This window comes from Zosterops lateralis (genome assembly GCF_965231275.1).
Source record: "Zosterops lateralis genome assembly, chromosome: 8".
In the NCBI taxonomy this organism is placed as follows: Eukaryota; Metazoa; Chordata; class Aves; order Passeriformes; family Zosteropidae; genus Zosterops; species Zosterops lateralis.
The window spans coordinates 16,638,207-16,656,730 of record NC_139768.1 but is presented as its reverse complement, the minus strand read 5'-3'; the positions used below and the strand labels follow the sequence as shown (position 1 = coordinate 16,656,730).

Sequence of the window (18,524 nt, the reverse complement as noted above, 5' to 3'; positions counted from 1 at the left end):
AGGGTCACCAGAAGGCTGCACAGGACTGTGTCCTGTTGGGTTCTGAGCATCTCTACAAGCTCTCTGAACAACCTGGTCCAGTGTTTCACCATCTTCACACTAAAAAAATGTTTTCTCATGTTGAAGTTGGACTTCCTGTATTTCAGTTTTGGCTGCTGCCTCTCACCCTGTTACTGGGCACCACTGGAAAGAGTCTGGCTCCACCTTCTTTGCTCCCTCTGTTGGGTAATTATAGTTATGGATAAGACCCTCCTGAGCCTATTCTCCTCCAGGCTGAAGCATTCCAGGTACTCCAGGTGCCTCCTCATGTGAAGACACTTGAGTCTCTCAGCCATCTTCAAGGCCCCAGCTCACTCCAATAATTCCATGTCTGACTTGTACTGGGAAGCCCAGGACTGGACCCAGCACTTCAGAAGAGTCACATCAGAGCAGCAGGGAAGGATGATTTCCTCTGACCCCACCCAATGCATCAACCCAGTTAGGTACCATCTGAGAACTAGTGAGAGTGCACTCTATTCCATCCTCACATTTACATCACCTTCAGCATTTACATTATTAAAACTATTAAATATTAATTTATTAATTACCTGCTTAATTTTTTCACGATCTTGGTCTGGAGAGGCAAATGAATTGATTCTTAAACTTTTCTTAAACATGGCCATCCGAGTCTTTGCTTCGCTTCGCTGGATTTTAGGCAGTCTGGCTCTTTCCTGAGTTTGCTTGTTCTTTAACTCCTCTATAAGGCGTTGATTATACCTCTGCATTTGTTCTGTTTCCTGAAATGTTAACCATATGGAAATGTTACACGTTAACTGTGATGTTACACAGTGTGCATCTCTTTTCATCAATAAGTCCCCTGTGTGAAACAGTCCCCAGTGTGGAATAGGGCTTCCCCTCTCAGCAGAAACCACTCCCAGCCCAGAAGTAACAGTGGGGAGGAGGGGCTTCTTCCAGAGAGCTCTGGACCTTGCCCAACCCAAAGAAAGTTCTCTAATAAATGTAAACACACATTTATTTTACCAGCTCTTACTCAACTCCTGCAATGTCTTTTACAAAGCCTGTTGTTCAAAAGGAGAAACTCATTTTTGTGTAACTAAACTTCTGGGCAAAAGCTGTAGAGGGGAAGTTTGCTGCAAAAGCTGGGGAAAGCAGTAGCCCACATGGGATAAACCAGAGTGGACAGAACAAGCCTTCAGTGGAGGCTGCTCATGGTCTGATCACCAAGAGATCCTCAAACACCTCCATACTGGTTTACATTTTTAGAAATTTAACTATTTGCTCTCATATATTCTATAAAAACCAAAATGCCTTGTGGAAAATAAGGATTTAGCTATAAAGACACAGTTGTCAGCTACTTGCCTAGAAGCTAATCTAGTTAATTCGCCTCATTTAATTCCAGGATAATATACTTCTGAACAGATTTGTTTAAACACAAATCAAAATTGGTTTTGGTGGATAAGCAGAATTTGGTATTTTATAGTAGAATATTGATGTTGTGGTTGGTTGGTGGTTTTTTTTAGAAGAATCAAAAGGGAAAATGTCATTATTTATACTTCTATATGCTACTAAAGTATTTAAGTAAGATGAGTAAGATTTTTTTAATTTCAACAGAACATGTAACAGCTTCAAAATACTTGTCTGGGCCTTGCCTGTGCAAACAAGCAGCACCAGGAGAGATCCTGACACTACTTGATTAAAATAATGGATATTATAATACACAAGAGAAAATGTCAAAGTCAACACTGACTTTTTCATGCCTCTTAAGCAGCTGATGCCTCTGCATGAAGTACTGATCCTTGAGCTGCTGCTTGAGGAGCTGGTGTTTCTCCTGTAGGTGCCGCTCCTCCAGCTCCCAGAACGCAGCTTCACGAGCTGGAAGAAAGAGAAGGGTTGGTTCAGGGATTGCCATCCCATCCCATACTTGCCAACTCCCTGGTGTATGTTCAGAAGTGGCCTACAAGTGCCACTTGTTAATAATTCTGTTTCATAGAAAATGTTTTTATTACTGTTCTAGATTAGTCATGAATATTTTTGACTTCATAAAGTGAAGAAAGACCATTGTTTTATTAAACCACCAGTGCCTGTTCGAAGAGAGAGCCTGGTGCTGGGTACCTCTCATGAGCTGCTGTTTGTTGTTGAGGCAATCTCGTTCAATAGTGGCCAGTTCTGTCTTCTGCTGCTGAATTATTTTCTTCAGAGATGCATCCAGTTCTTGTTGCTGTTTCTGCACAAACTCCTGCTCCTGGTAAAAACCAATAGAAGTAAATTAAATTGGGTTCTTCTAATCACATTACATGTTGTTGAAACTCCCAGTTCTCTCAGCATTAGCCATATATGAAAACAAATATATCTATAAAAGTTTGAGCTAATGTGCCTTGGCTCTCAAGGTATCCATCTTTTTTATTTTCTATGTACAGAGTAGGTAAAAGCATATTCATGTTTAAATAATACCTTCAGAAATAAGACCAAAGGTAACAATCTAGCCAGCTATCTGCAACTCATTCCATCTCTTGTCTCCCCTCAGAATAAGTTGCAGCTTCAGAGCTAGCAAAGACAATACTCAATCTAAAGTTGATCTCATTCTAAAAAGGGTTTCGTGTATTCATGTATGTAAGAAAATAAAGGTATGTATGGTTATTCTGCTTTGGGTGATTAGTTAAAGCTTATTTACTTAAACAGTTGGGTTTCAGATCTGTGTGGTTTATCTTGTCCTTAGGGCAGGGCTGTTGAGGCTGGGAGTTCTGCAGGACCACTGTGCAGACACCCCATGGCTCTGCAGGGCCCTAACCTGCTCACAGCTGAGCTCAGCTGGCTCCTCACAAAGGGATTTATCACCTGCACCTTCCCATTATCCAGGTGTATCACTGTTACATCCCATCATAAAAAGCAGGCAACATTGAGTCCCCCTCCCATGCCCCAAGACCTACTGCTGCCTTTCTTCTTTGCAACTATTAAAAACCACAGGTATGAGCATGCAAGCATGCACACACATACAAACACACACTCTCACACCCACTATAAGAACAAGAAATTGAATCAGATCCTTCTAGCACAATATCAAGGTCAAAAGAAAAGACAATAGCAGGGTCTTTGCAGAGCCAAAGTGGGCTACTGAAGTCCATAAAAAATGGAATTAAATGTTTATTTAAAGTACTTTTTATTATGACCAGAAGAATCCTGGTTTTCATCTTCACAAGTAGTAATTAACAGATGAGGCTTTCTTGTCTCTTAGTGGACAGCAGAGTTACACTGAGGCAGGTAACATAAAACCAGAGGTGAATTAAGCTGACAGTGATAGACCTGAGGGTAAAAAGAACTGGAAGGTGATGTCTGTAAATTAAGTCAGACACACCTAATTGAATTTACAGAGTGACAAAAAAAAAAAAAAGGGTTTTCCCTTTATACCTGAAAAGGATAAAAAGACTACAAGTTTAATATTCTGAGGGTGAAGACACGTAATTAAAACAGTGTTTAATTTGCTGAGGGATTTTTGATTTGGAAGGAGTGGGGGAAAGCTGTTCTAGTGTAGCCATGGTCAGAAAGTGATTATGCTTGAGCTTTACACATTTAATCATTTAAACATCATTGCTGCTCTGTCTACAGAGTAACTCTTATGAAGTTTTATGCCTGCTAGTGCTGTAAGATAAACTAGGCAATCTCGGGAAACACACTGACCTTTCCACTTCTCATATCTATTCAAGTATCACATAAAGTAAATGACACTGACTTTACTAACGAATGTGTTGGGTGGTTAAAAGGCAGACAGTGCAAGGCAGTCAACCTTTTTCAAAGTACCACTTGGTTATGCCTGATAAGTATCTTAAAATAAACTCAGACATATTTAAAATACATGGTTTCACTGCACACACAGCATACAAGTCACACAATGTTTCTCACATGTGCTGAACAAATATCATGTTGCATGTGTGAACCCTCAGTGTCTTGCTCAGACTGAGTACTGTCTTTTGGATCTTTTGACTATGGATAGCGCACAATTACCTAAACTGGTGCTAACCACTTTGGAGACAGTAGTTACATTGATCAGCACATATGAGCAGAAGGAGAAGAGAAAACACACATCTGGAAAATTAGGAAGATAAACTTTCACTGTGTTGCATTAAGACTTACATCCTGCATTTGTGCGTTGAAAAGTGTACATGAAGACAACTGAAAAGACTGAATCATAACCTGAGCAACACCCTGTGGGACACAATGTAATTCTCTGTCATAATATAGTAAAATGTATTTCTATTCTTAAATAAAGGAAGAAATTAGATCTGCTGTACGTTAGTAATAAACATTTGAAATGTCAAGGCTAATCACACACCTATGCTGACAGAAGTTCTAGATATTCTAAAACTAAAAAGCTGCACCTTGTTTAGTACTTATCATTCCAAGTAAGGATATTTCACATTTAAAATCTTCTTTCACATCTCTTCAACAAATTGAAACCAGCAAAGAAAATTAATCATGTCACTACAAACATTATGAAAAATTAGATTTTTGTTTCCTTAAAAAGTTTAGAGACCATACCAAAGTATCTTTGGTATGGGGAAAGTGCTGCAACTCAATCACCTTCTATCCTGGGAAATCCCTTCTTAAATTAAACACATAATCGAATAAAGTTGCTATTATTTTCTACTAGGTCACTCACATAAACATTTAATCTTGAAGTTACTCAATCCAAATGTGCTCTGCTGTGGTTCAAACTCACTCTACAAGCTATGGCCATCAAAAAGCCAGTATTTTTCTAAAATACTAGCCCTCTTCCTAGCTGGATCATGGAAAAGCAGCAAATCTGAAGGCATAAAATCACAGATGTTTTGTAAAGTTTTCATACACCTACACTTTGACATTTAAATAACATTTAAGCTAATCTGTTCTGCTTCTATAAACAAGATGTCTCATGCTTACATGTTAGATACATCTTCCTCCTCTGCACTTGTGTAGTTCAAAACTTCCTCCTGACTATAACCTTCAAAATGTGAAGGACCCGTGGAGTACTTACCACTCGTAAAAGCACTGTAAATACACTTGCTGTAGAAAAATTCCATTCTTTTTCAGTAGAGCACACAAAATCCTACACTTGACAGTACAAACCTGGCAACTGCTGCTCCTACATTTCTACCCAGTTAAGTGTAAGATGTGACATGGGAGTTCTTGAGGAAAGAGAGCAGTTTGTAGGGTTAGTTTGAGTTAAGTTCCATATTCACTCAACAACATCAAGAAATGAAATCATCAAGCTGTGTGAATACTGCTGCCTTTTGTATTTTAGTAGCTTGAAGCTGCCGTTGTTACCTGAGCATGCTGGCTTTGTGCAAGCTCCTCTTTCTTGCGTTTCATGAGCTCTTTTCTCAGCTCTTTTGGTGCTTTCTCCACTTCACATAAAACCTACAGTGTATATAAGCATGCAGAAGGTGGCAAAAAGAACACTTTGTCTCCACAGCAAGCACTACTGTGAACACAGGGACATGCAGGTCAAGCACTAGAGGTAGTGGGAAGCACGCATTACTTCAGTGGCAGGGATGTTAGTTTAGTGAAAGAGCCTAATGAAAAGAGAAAGAACAATAGGTGCTTTATGCATGCCAGCAGTGCAGAGAGGAGGGATGTGCCAGTGCTTTTTGCATGCAAATGCTGCCCAGTGCCCTCAGAAATGGCAGTGCCTCTTGTGCTTCCATGCAGCTGCCAGGAGAGTCAATAGTTAAGAAAACCACCACCTGCAAAAGTGGTATTTTCTTGAATCTCTATGGCAAAAGGACTACAAAGTATGTTACCTCACATCAAGCTGTGAAAAATGGTTGGAAGCTTGAAATAACTTCCATTGAATACCAGCTATTTCTGACACAGTTTCTAACCTGAATTTATAAGATGCCATTATTAGTGTCTCTGACTATAAATGACATCGACACAGCTTATGATTTCAAAATAATCATACAAGCAAAAAAAGCATTATTTGGTTGTGTTTGGTTCTGAAGAATTTAAAGCAAAACCCACCAATAAATAAGAGCATTTTCAAGAAACTTTTTGTGACACGTATGCTGGGATGGAACGTGTTTCAGTACACGGTGAATTAGACAAGATTAGCAGAAAGATTCTAAATATAACCTGGCTAAATCAACTGACTATTAATCTGTTAATTTGCTGATGAGTTTTGTTTTTCAGAACTACAAAAATGAAGCATTGTACACTCCAATATAACATGGATAGTTTTAGAGCAGCAGCTGCATTTTCCTTCATACTGTACATCGCCTTTTTAAGCTTTAAACGCGAACTATGCACCCAGAGACAAATGCCTGTTTGTTTAATAGTGGAAGCATCATCAGAAAACAGAGTCCAAATCACCACATGCTATTCCTGTGTCCATGAAAGAACTGCTTTTAGCTTAGAGCAATATGTAAAATTCTCCCAATTTCCCACGTAGAACCCAATCACCAGTGAACAGAGAGAGACTCAAAATGCAAGAGGTACCGCAAAAGAAGAAAAATTGTTATTTACATATGAGCACATGGTTCAAACTGAATACAACTTATTTTTCAATGCTACAGGATTCGTGCTACAGGATCATTCTATGCGTTGATAAAAAGCATTGACAGTTCAGTTTTCTAAAGAAATCTCTGAGTCTAGTAACAACTAGAGCAAACACTAGAGCCATTTATATACAAATGAACACTATGCAATTGAACCAAAAATGAAATAAAACAGCTTTTAAGATGAAAAATCCATATAGAAAGATACCATCTTTACTTAATCCAATGCAAGTAAATTAACTGCACCAGTGGTCAGTGTCACTCTTTCTGCTTTAACTGTATGACATTTATGAAATTAACTGAATGATTTTAGGTTATCCAGACTTCTCTCTCCTGGCTTTCCTTTCTGAGCTAACAAACCAAATCCATATTTCTGTAGCCACTTCATATAAACAAACTCTAAATAATTACTGCACACATTCAATAAAAAAATCTAACAAATTAATAAAAATGAAACATATCTGAAATTATTGTCTTTGAAATTCTAATTTGTGAAGTATTTACTAAGTAACTATAGCTGGGGGTTTTTAAAGTAGAAATCTCAAATATTTTTCATAGTCTTTATGAAAATACTTTTTCTTGATTTAATATTTGAGAGAAAATATTTTATTAAATATTCTGTGAAAAATAAAAATCTTCTAACTTGATGATGTTCTCTAGATTAAGTCAATAGCTCAAGCTTCCTGCCAGCTGTTTGTATTTCACTTTAGGCAGTTAAACAAACAAAACAATTCTGACTGGTAGCGACACTTCCAAACCTCAGTACAGCACAGGTGTGATAAGGCTTCTGGGAGACCTAATCTCAACTGTTTGCTATGCCCATACTCCTTCTTTTCTATATTAGCATCATCTCTTACCTCTTTTTTTTTGTTTTTCAGCACATTCTGGAATTTGGACAACTCCTTCTCCTGCTCAGCCTTGATGCGCTTTGCCTCATCCCGCAGGCGGTTTGTGTGCTCCTGCTCCAGGCGCTCGATCGTCTGCTTCTGCTGCTTTTCCAGGTTCTCGATCTCCTGATCATACTGCCGCTTTTTACTCTGGAAAAATGATTTGGAACCTTCTTTTAGAAAGCTAAGTCGTGTTAAGTGAAGTGCTGTAGCACTGCAAGCCCCAGCACAAGCTGGGCACCCCACAATGGAAAATACTGGCTTTTATTTAAGAATGAGCTAGAGCCACCATGGCAGGAAACACCTGATTGCTCTTAGCACTATTCTGCCTACTCCATCAAGGTATCATACTTTAAGAGCACCAAAATGCAGAAACTCACTGTCATTTCCTGTTCAAAACGTCTGTACATCTGCTCTCGCTGCTGTAGAAGCTTATTGCTGAGCTGCTGTTGGGCTCTTTGCTCCTCTTTCTGAAGAAGTCTCAGCTCTCTGAGCTCTTGACGTCTAATAAAGACGAAAAACACTTAATACTGATGGGAAAATGAGGTAGAAAATTACAAAAGACAAAAAGGACCATTGGCAACTTGGGCCCAGTAAAACTAATTTTGAACTGATTGTCTTAATAAGAAACACTTCACATTCACTTCTACTAAAAATGTAAATTAATCCCCAAATATAATTGACATAAGATCATTAGTTTATTTTTTTCAAAGAAAAAAAAATATCAGCTGCTAACCTCTTGAAAATTTTACTTTCAGAAACACTTACCGTAGGAATCGCATTTCTTCACTTTTTGAATCATTTTCAGTAACTATTTTTGATGTGGTTACACTCACTTCTACTCCATCAACGACAAACTTCCGAGTTTTCTTTAACGTTTTCTTCTGCCTTCTAGTTTCCTAAATTGAGCATTGGTAAATTATTCTGTATTTCTTTAGGTTATATTCTTTTTCCCCTTTTTCTTAATATTGAATTATATCAAATATTTCTGGGAATGTCTTCTATACGGTAATCAAAAGTCCTTCTCACTTACCAGGTGCCTCACTAATCAAGTAAGATTTTGAAAAATTCCAATAAACTGAAACTTTTTAGTAAAGAATAGAAAACTGCAAATATTGATTATGCAAAGTACCAGAAGAAAATTAAGCCAGAAGCTCTGAGGAGAACTGGTGCAGTTTTATTTTCAAGAGCTGAAGACAGATGCATTTACTGTTTGCTTTTGACCATGACTTCCCCAGTCACCAATAGGTATTCAATTCTGAAAATCAGTTCTGAAACAGGATAACTTACTCACCTACTTCCTCCTGCTTTAGACATAAACTAGTGAGTTTATTTTTTTATTGATATATATTAGCCAAAAATCATATAATGATCTTGCTGACAACTGGAGAAGTCTCAGTTGTCAGACCTGCTGTTTCATTGCAAGAAGAGAGGAATCCCAGCTGCATTACCTCCAATTGTGTCAGGGCAACTGCAAACACCCTTATGTTTAGCACAGCTGTGCCAATCTATGATTTTTCTGTTTGGTTGTCTTTCTAGGTTTGTTTTTCCTCCATTCAAGCCCATGTTACACAGTTACTACCCTAACATGGATATATTCATATTAATACAAAGACTACAAATAAAGCTCATAGTCTGGAATTTGCTTCCTCCTAAGTAAGCTCATTCATAGTGACATAACTGCATGGACACAGTACAACCACAGGAGAACACTGTTTGGAATAAACAAACCTAGCACAATGTCTGCCTTGGGTCTCTCAAATCCAAACAGAGACAGAAGATGGAAGTGACAAGAATTCAGTATTAGATTAGATGTTCCAAGAGATTTTTCCCATTGGCCAAGAATTCTGTGCATTTAGCTGATCTTCTTGAGTATCAGCTCTGATTTACAACCGTCCACAAATCTTCCTGCTTAATATTGTTACACTTGCTGTGTTATACAGGTTATACAATTATGCAATACAGTAAGAAGCTAATAAACGTAACTGCACATAGTGCAGGTATTGTTGTACAGTGCAATTTAGAATACTTTGGTTTCTACAAAATTTCTATGTATGTGCCACACTGGTTTCTCCCTCAATACTTTTCTTTGTAGCAAAGGTTACACTTGGAGATAATTTCAGGGTTATGCTCACATGAGATCTTATATTAAAAAATATATGCTTACACTTACCTGCAAAGATATTGATCCTGTCTCTTTGTTCTTACTAAGGAAACTAGAAATGGACAAGTTCAAATCAATACTGCTGTTATCAGCTGTAGAACCAGTGCCTGAATCCGCATCATTTTCCTTCAAATTCTCTGATTCCAGTTGCTGGGAAGTCTCAGTATTGCCTTGATTATCTGTTTTGACCTTCTCATTTTCTTCAGTGCTGATACTAATACTGGGGACTGGAGTGACTTCAGAGTCATCAGCTTGTTCACTGACAGCATCTTGAAGCTTATTCTTCACTATTTCATCAGAGGTAACTGCCGGATGCTCTTTGTCTACCTGGACGTTGTTTTCTTGCATATTCTCAAGTCCATGCTCTCCTGAATTTTGGTCCATACCAGTCAGTTTATCCACCACTTTATCAGGAATATCCTCAGGTTTGTTCTGTAATGCTTCCTGGTCTACGATGTCTTTTCCAGAGTCTTTGATCTTGGTTTCCTCTGTGCTGTTTATATTACTGATACCCTCATTTTCACTTTCTGCCAGTTTCTTGTCTACTTCTATCACTTTATCTTGGCTTTCTGGTAGAGTTTCTTCAGAGCTGATTATCTCATGGACCTGCTTAGCCTGACTTTCCACTGGCTTATCCTCCAGCTCAGGTATTTTATCCCCATCACTGATGGGTGTTTCAGCAATAGCACCTATCTCCTTAATGTTGTCAATTCCATGCTTTGTTAGTTCCTTTTCTGCATCAGACACTTTAACTGTAGCACTAGGCAGAGTTTCTGTAGTGGTATCTATTACTGCCTCCTTCTGAGCTTCACCTTTATCTTCCTTTTGCTCTGTATCTCTATTTTCTGCAGGGGCCTTTTCTTCCTCACCATCCAAGAGATCCGTTCTCTTCTCCTTCACTTCTTTTTCACCAGTTTCCTTAGAAATGCCTTCTTCAATTTCTACCCTATCTTCACTTACAGGTACTACTTTCACTTTGTCATCTTCTGTCTGTTCATCTGCCAAGGAACTTTCTTTCTCTATTTTTAAGTTAGGTTCATCCTTTATTTCCACATCAAGTTCTTTACCACCTTTCTGGGGTTCTGTATCCTCATGCATTTTTTCCAGGCTTTCTGTATTCTTTTCTGCTGGCATCATTTTGCCTTGCTCATCTTCACCAGTTGGCAAAGAACCGTTTTGCACTTTCACATCGCTGACAGGAGTATCGTGTATGTTATCAGCTGTTTTCCTGAATTTAACATCCTCAGATTCATCTCCAGTTGTTCTGTCCTCAATGGCATTACTTTCTGTTTTCTCAGAGAGAGATTCCAGGGCAGAAGCATTCTGTGAAAGTTTATCCTCTTCAGAGCTTGCAATACTAAGGTCAGAGGATGCACGTTTCTCTGCAGGTAACTGCTAAAAAATTAAAGCAAGAAAAACATTCAATAATTTTGTAACTTTATCAAAGCACAGCTTTATGGAAGAATATGTGAACAGAGGTCAATATTTGCATTCCCATGCAGTTATATCAATTTGATAACCTCAGAGTCCTTCACTTGGACTATTACAGAACGAGTGCCTGAACTGGAGACGGGCTCTGAACAGAAAGTTTCACTGCGATGAAGGGAAAGGGATCATGATCATTAGCTACTCTTCAAAGGGCTTTTTCTTTTCATATTCCCTTTTTTTAATCAGTTCAGCTCCTCAACAGTCTCAGCTACAGTTGGATTAACTTTGTGCCAGCTGGGCAAGGAAGAAAATGTAGCTTTGGTTAGTGCAGCACTGATAAAACGCAGTATTAAGATGTTATTCTGCTTCACTTTGTGTTCTTTGCTAAACTTTGAAAACTTTTCAGCTGGTTTTAATCATGTTGAAACCCCATTAAAATGGTGAAAACCTCCAGCAGATCTGATTAAGTGGCAGTAGAGAACTAAAACAGAAACAGTTACCTCACTGTAGAAACTGCTGCTGCCAGAAGATGAATAAATGTTATCAGATTCCATAGAGACATACAAAAGAATATAGTAACAAAGCATCATTTTAACCACAATTGCCCTTTCACTCTTCAAAGTGATTGTGATATCTGGCTGTCTGTATTTACTGCTAGAACTCTGTAATTTGCAGATCAGGCTTCTGATTTGCCATAGGGAACATCCTAGGTTAGTTGTTATAGCAAGCACAGGTTTGATTGTGCATTCCCTACCTTAAGCATTTTCCAAGCATACTAAAAACAATTCCTTTTAAGTCAAAATTGCATTTAAAATACTTCTTTGTGTAATTGTTCTAGAAGTATAGTGTTGATCTCCCAGGAATGTTTAAAACTACCCCAAGTAAATAACATGAAGGGCTCTACCTCACACTTTCCTACAATGCTGCTTGTGAGAGACTTGACTGAGTCCTGGGGTGGGCTTCACTCCAGCCCTCCTGGATGGAAGGCTTGGCAGCTCATGGGAAGGAGGAGGTGGATGATCCATGGGAGGGGAGCTCCTGGGGATGCACGTTTGGAGCCCACAAGGTGGACTGGGAACAGGCTAAGAAGGGCAGGGGACACGAGGAACGTGCTGATGGGTGAGAGGGGAATGGAGGCACCTGCCTGAGCACTTGGCTTCTCCAGCAGGGCAGGAGCAGCAGCTCTGGGAGGCACAGGGAGCACCTGGCCTGGGCGCTCTGCAACCTGCACCCCATCCCATCAGTTTTCCCTCTGAGCAACCCCGCTCATGCTCTAAGACTCTTAAAGCATCTACATTCATAATAAAATACATGGTTTTTTCCTTTTCCTTGATAGCCAGGCTGTAAAATCACAAACTTAGTTTACAGCACAATAGTCAAATACCTCTCTTAATCTTTTGAATACTTTATGGAATACAAACACACATTTCCTCATTCACCCAGTTGTTATGACTTAAAAGCATTTACACAAAAATCAGTATCCCATTTTTAAAAAATCACATATAAGTGTAAAAAATTTAAGATATTTGTCTTTATTAGCTATTATTTATTAGTAGTTTTTAAAGAGTTCACATATACTAATTTTGAAATTGCTGGCTACCTATTTTGTAAAAAGTTTAAAGTATTTTTATGATGTAATTCCTAGAAGATTTGATGGCAAAGTTGGGCCAATACAACTGAAACTGAATTCTCCATGGGAAACTGGTAGTGGCATATTAAAAAAAGTAAATTTTAAACTGACCAGAGAATTTTCTGTTTCTTCTTCTTCATCCTCATCTTTACCATCTTCAACTTCTTCTGTAACTTCAGCCTTAGCTTCTGCAATCAATTCTCTTATTGGTTTATTTGAAGTAACAGTAACAAATGGATGCTTGTGAAAACAAAAAAAATAAGCACAATATTACGTGGTGCCTTCATAGAAAACACTGGGAAAATCATAACCTGAAACAAATATAACTTCAGAAAAGTGTTACTTTGGTTGCCTCACATTTGAAGATTCACAATTAACATAACTGTTCCAATGTGTTTTTTCTTTTAAGAAGTCTTAAAATCAAAATATTTGTATTCAAATATACTGTATAAATAGTCTAAAAAACATGCTAAAAATACAAATGATTCATTTATACTGACCTTTTTCACAATCCAAAGAATAGAAGTAGAGAGATTTTTAAAAAGGTTATTTTTCTTGGAATTAGGTTTCATTTCAGTTCCACAGTTAAACTATTTCTTGACAAGCTTTATCTAGAAAATACACTCTCTAGAAAAAAATGGGCTTTGTCTTTACAACAACTTTTCCTAACATGAACTAGAATTCTACCGTTTTCTTTAAGAGCAAGCAGGTACCTGTTCCTGTCCTACTGCCTGAATCTTCTTTCTCTGCCTGGCCCTGCTGCTTAAATCTATTCAGCACATGCCAGACAGATTGTGGATAAAGCAAATGGGTGCTGACGTAAACACAATCAAATGTACCTGGTCACATCTATTCCTGTTCAGCTGTTCTGTAGTGACAGCATTACAGAGGAGGGCTGAGCACTAAAGCTTTTAAAACACCTGTCAGCAACTGGCCACAGACGTAAACAACTCCTTCATCCATTGTAAGTATCAAAGTAATTACTTACATGAAGTAATTAGTCATATTACAGCAAAATATGTTAAACGAATAATCTGATCTGTGCTTGGTGTCATTTAATCCAATTTTACCAAACAAGGATCAATTTTAAAAACAGATTGTGGGCAAACACCTAATTTGAAAATATTTAAGTAGTTATTATAATACCCTCTGCTTTTAAAAAAACACACAATAGGCTTGCCATTAAACACCAGCTCTGAACAATTAACTTTTCCTACCTGTAGAAGTTGAGTTGCACTCCACCTTGCATCTACATTCTTTTCCAAACATTTCTTCAGAAAGTCTTTAAAATCTGATGACCTACACAACAAGCAAACAGGCAGTGGTTGTTCTTCTATCTTAACATGGGACTAGCATATAAATGGAAATATACTTTAGGTTCACGTGAATCTACACTGCAACTCCAAGTCCTGCTATTGATTCAGGAAAACACAAAGGGAATACAGGAATGCCAAGACCAATAGAGCACAAATACAATCTTTAAAAGGTTTGTCCATTATCAGAAGAATTCACTTTTTGCTCTGGACTATTAATAAACCCCATCTGCTATATCACTAACTGAATCACGTAAAGACATTAAATTGACCAAACAGATAATAAGTTTTTAAAATATTTTCTTACTATAAAAATGCTTTAGTTTCCTTTCACCCAATCTTTTTTAGATGACCTTCAGATCTGTTACTACATTCATAAAAAAGCTATTTCACATACATTTTAAGGCAAAACCTGTAAAATATTTCTGTATAAAAACTTCTATACAGAACTATGACCAAAAATGTTCAATTTGTGTGAGAAGACATATATATGTATACACACATGTACAAACATACAGTGGGATTGTATGGACCTGCCTTAATGCATAAAGCTACACCACAAAGTTCAACAGGGCTATGCTCATCAAATTTAGCAAACAAATGACTTGGAATTCCTTGGGTGGGAAAGCTGCCAATAAAATACAAACCATTTTGAAGGCTGTGCCAATGTGGGCGGATCAGATTTTGCGATTTTCAGCAGCACCCGCATGGGATTTAGTTCATGATGGGGTGGCTCTATTTGAGCCATTTCTATTAAAGTAATGCCAAGAGACCAGATATCAGCCTTGTAATCATATGGCCTGTCTTTAGAGGTCTCACACATTACTACTTCTGGAGCCATCCTGCAAAGAGAGCAACAAAGTCCCAGATGAGAAAATGCTTTTTGATCTGTCCAAAGAACAGTTCTAAACACAGACATTCACTGAAGCATTACTAGAAGCACATTCTACCATCAGTATATTAACACAGTTATTTATCAAGCTTGCAATATCAAATTAAATGTAACATTAAGATACTGGTTCATACTAAAAAGTCACCAGAAGAGTGCACTTACCAATATGGTGTACCAATAAAGGAGTCTCTTCTTTGTATTGTTCTGGTGTTTTTAGCTGATACTCCAAAATCCGCTTAAAGCAAACAGTAAAATACTTATATTAACATGGTGGTGGAAAACATACTATATTTTTTTTACTTTACAATTGTCTTTTAAAATGGTATATGTTCCAGAGCAAACATTCTTCAAAGTGAGATAAAAATATTTGTGTTCTGATAGCTGAGTGCCAAGGATTTATTGCATTTATAAGAAAAGATCTTGAATAAAACTTATTCTACATTTCTAAAAAAAACCCCAAATCATAATGCTACTGTTAGGCTGTAGGGGACAAAAGCAAAATATGTATTTACTGCAGGAAAAAGTGCATTAAACTATTTTAATTAGAAATTAATTTGTTTAGCCTATGAAGTCTGTATTCATCAAACATGGCATCAACAATCTCATTAATTCAACAACTCATTCAATTTTTAATTTCAGGGCTCAAATTTTCATGAAGTTACATTTCCCTTTCATCTTTCCACATGATTTTTCACTTTATTATAAATACCAGAAAGTTTGGATATGTACTTTTCATTAATATCTACCCCCCAGAAAAGAAGACATTTAAATAAGTGTCATATGCTTATAACAGACATGATTTTGTTAATGGAGATTACAGCAAAGGGACGAATAGCCATATGTTGCCATCTTTAATCTGTACAAAATTACTTGATGGGCTCAATACTTAAGAAGTCTAATTTTGCTCTGAAAAAAAACCCCCAGGGCTAAAATCTATTGGTTCAAGGGCAAAAAGCTGAAATTTTGGGGGACTACAGGTATTGAAATAATAAAACCCATATCCATATAAAAATAAAATGGAATAAAATAAATTTATTTGCCATTCACACATGTAAAACAAGGAATTACCCATTTCTTTGCACAAGAGAATCCAAATACAAGCAGTTTATAAGGAGTAAAATGTTCCTTTCAAAGATGCTGTACATTTTTCATAACTAAATTGAGTCTTTTTTTAGAAATCCTAATTAGCAAATCTGAATGCATCACCAAGTGCACGTGTGGAAGAAATCTCCCTGTGGTCTGAACTGTTAAGTAGTATCTTGACAGCCTGCAAGGTGCTGTGTGCCAGCTAAGCTTGACAAAATCTTAAAATAGTTCCAAGTCTGTATGAGGAGAAGCCAGGTCATGTGAGGAAATGAACTGAAACAAATGATTCTCTGACCATGAGACTCCTGCTATGATCTGTGGTTTCTTTTACAGCAGTGCCAAAAGCTAAGACAGTGTTTCTATTACATTTAAACATGAGGCCCATGACCCTGAGTGCATCACTAAATGTTTGGGCTTCAAAGAAAAGCTCCACCAGTAAAGTTACATGTACTGTGCAGACTAAAAGAAAGCCAGATGCAAGGACTGTGTGTATACAATGATCTTGTACAAAAGGGATCCATGGAAAAGCACAATCACACTGAACTGATCAATACTGCAAAGCAGGTTTTTAAATATTCTCAGTTTCCTAATAGAGAAGGTGCACAGTACCTTGCTGAGACTGTGATCAATACGAGTTCAGCAGGAGATACATTTCTGAATTTGGAGAGATCTCGCTCACATTTGAAAGGAAAGTCTGTATTAAGGCTGCAAATTTAGAGCCCCAGTTCCATGTGGTAATATCCTGATTCTCCTTACCTCTGCCCTCCATGCATCCAAAGAAACACAACTGATCACACACCATGCAGAGGGAAGGCTTTGAAACCTGAGTGTGGGCGGGGATGTCACAGAACTATGCCATACAGAGGCACTGTAAAGGCTGACAGCTAATACACATTTTACCCTGAAACAAAGTGGATCCAGATAATTCCTGCCCTTTCCTGGCTGAATGAAGGGATGCTATTCACCACCAGCAGCCCTTTGTCAGTTCTGCATGGAGGAATCCTCACCAGACTAAAAATGTGAATGACTGCCTTAACTGAGATTTAAAAAACCCCAGAAATTGACAATGTATTAATTGTAAACAATCAACTGTATTAATTTTGTTCCAGACCGTCTTAGTGTCAGTGCAACAATTGAAAAAGGCATGGAAAAACCAAGACGGGTAATTAAGATTATTATCTCTCTCACAAAGGAAGAGACAACAGTACAAGGTACTGCTTTTTGGTGATAGTGAAGAATGTTCCCTTTCCAAACTAAAAACTTCAAAGAGAAGTTCTGATGTTATCACAGAAAAGGTAAGTATAATCAGGAACTTTCTACTAAGAAACAGTAAGACCTATGATGACTTCTTATGCTGACTTTGAAGTATGAAGGATGTGACAAGTATGGTCAGGATATTTGCTCAAGCTTTTTTTTTTTTTTTTTTTCCTTGATAGTACCAAACCACTTGCTTCTGAAAAACCTCCCACTGTTAGATTGGTATTTCAGTAGGTAAGTATTGAACTCTGAAAAACTACAGCTTAAGGAAGATACAATTAAAAGACCAGGCCAAATTCCAGGAAAGAGTTTTATTTGCAACATGCTTACCTAGTTTAATGTCTCCATCTAATGTGAAAAGAATATTGCCAGCTTTTAGATCTCTGTGGATGATCTTATTCTCATGCAAGTAGTTCAGTGCTTCCAGTGTCTGCCTGCACACCACTTTGATCTGTGGCTCTGTTAACGGCCTTTCAAGCTCTACAAGAGAGACACAGAAATAATCACAACATTTTTGCATTTTACGTTACATGTTCATAGCAAACACTATAATAATATATGGGAAAACTAATTAATCTGACAGATTCTAAGCATCACATGTCAGAAAAAAATATATAAATAAATCTATCTTTAAATGTTTGCTCCTTCCAGTAAAGATTTTATTCCTTGAACCCCACCTCCTTCTCATTATGAATTATGGAAACCTACCTATCTGAACTGTGAAAAAACTACATAGTTTAAAGCCTGGTTCTTTTGTGTACATAGAGATGCTAAAGACCAGATCTTTTACTTACTGGTATTAGCATTCAATTAATTTGAGAAATAAGCACAGAAAACCCCCTAACTTTAATGTAGATGCAATATAAAAAATTAACACAATGTAATTTGGCAGGTGGCAGTGGAAAGGGAAGAATGAGATGCTGAAAAGGGCTCATACAGCTTGTAAGAACAGAGAGCTCCACAAGCAGAGAACAACACTTTGCTTTCACCTAAAGGATTGAGACTAAAATGTGCCAAGAAAAGTAAATAAACACTTTAAAAATAAAAGATACAGGTGTAAATACTAATTTTTAAACCCCAACATTCAAAACATACAGCACACACCAATTACAGAAATATTTGTGTATCACAACAATACACATATGAAACAAGTCTCACAGTATATATTATCATTTTAAGGTATTAGGATTATTAGTTGAAAGAACTTATTTACCCAGCATTACTGCATCTACTGCTCCTCCTGCACAAAATTCAATCAGGATCTGTATAGAAACAAATAAAAAAAATACAGAAATTAGAAATTAAATAGTTTCACTGAACTGAAACATTGATTAAGGGAG

General features: G+C 37.4%; 1 protein-coding gene across 3 annotated transcripts in view; it reads right to left on the bottom strand.

Moving 5' to 3' along the window:
• The window catches only part of SLK (STE20 like kinase), a 49,820-nt gene that overhangs the window by 8,500 nt on the left and 22,796 nt on the right, over positions 1-18,524 (bottom strand). The window contains exons 3-16 of one of the 3 annotated variants that reach the window (XM_083866175.1): positions 18,398-18,446; positions 17,515-17,664; positions 15,004-15,076; positions 14,597-14,791; positions 13,854-13,935; positions 12,748-12,876; positions 9,588-10,970; positions 8,183-8,313; positions 7,795-7,918; positions 7,385-7,564; positions 5,299-5,391; positions 2,113-2,242; positions 1,748-1,872; positions 588-776 (exon numbers count right to left, since the gene is read on the bottom strand). In XM_083866175.1, coding sequence (XP_083722301.1) covers positions 588-776; positions 1,748-1,872; positions 2,113-2,242; positions 5,299-5,391; positions 7,385-7,564; positions 7,795-7,918; positions 8,183-8,313; positions 9,588-10,970; positions 12,748-12,876; positions 13,854-13,935; positions 14,597-14,791; positions 15,004-15,076; positions 17,515-17,664; positions 18,398-18,446 — 3,033 coding nt within the window. Of the gene's footprint in view, positions 1-587; positions 777-1,747; positions 1,873-2,112; positions 2,243-5,298; positions 5,392-7,384; positions 7,565-7,794; positions 7,919-8,182; positions 8,314-9,587; positions 10,974-12,747; positions 12,877-13,853; positions 13,936-14,596; positions 14,792-15,003; positions 15,077-17,514; positions 17,665-18,397; positions 18,447-18,524 lie in introns of all 3 variants that reach the window. The other 2 variants (XM_083866174.1, XM_083866176.1) reach the window with 2 other exon arrangements.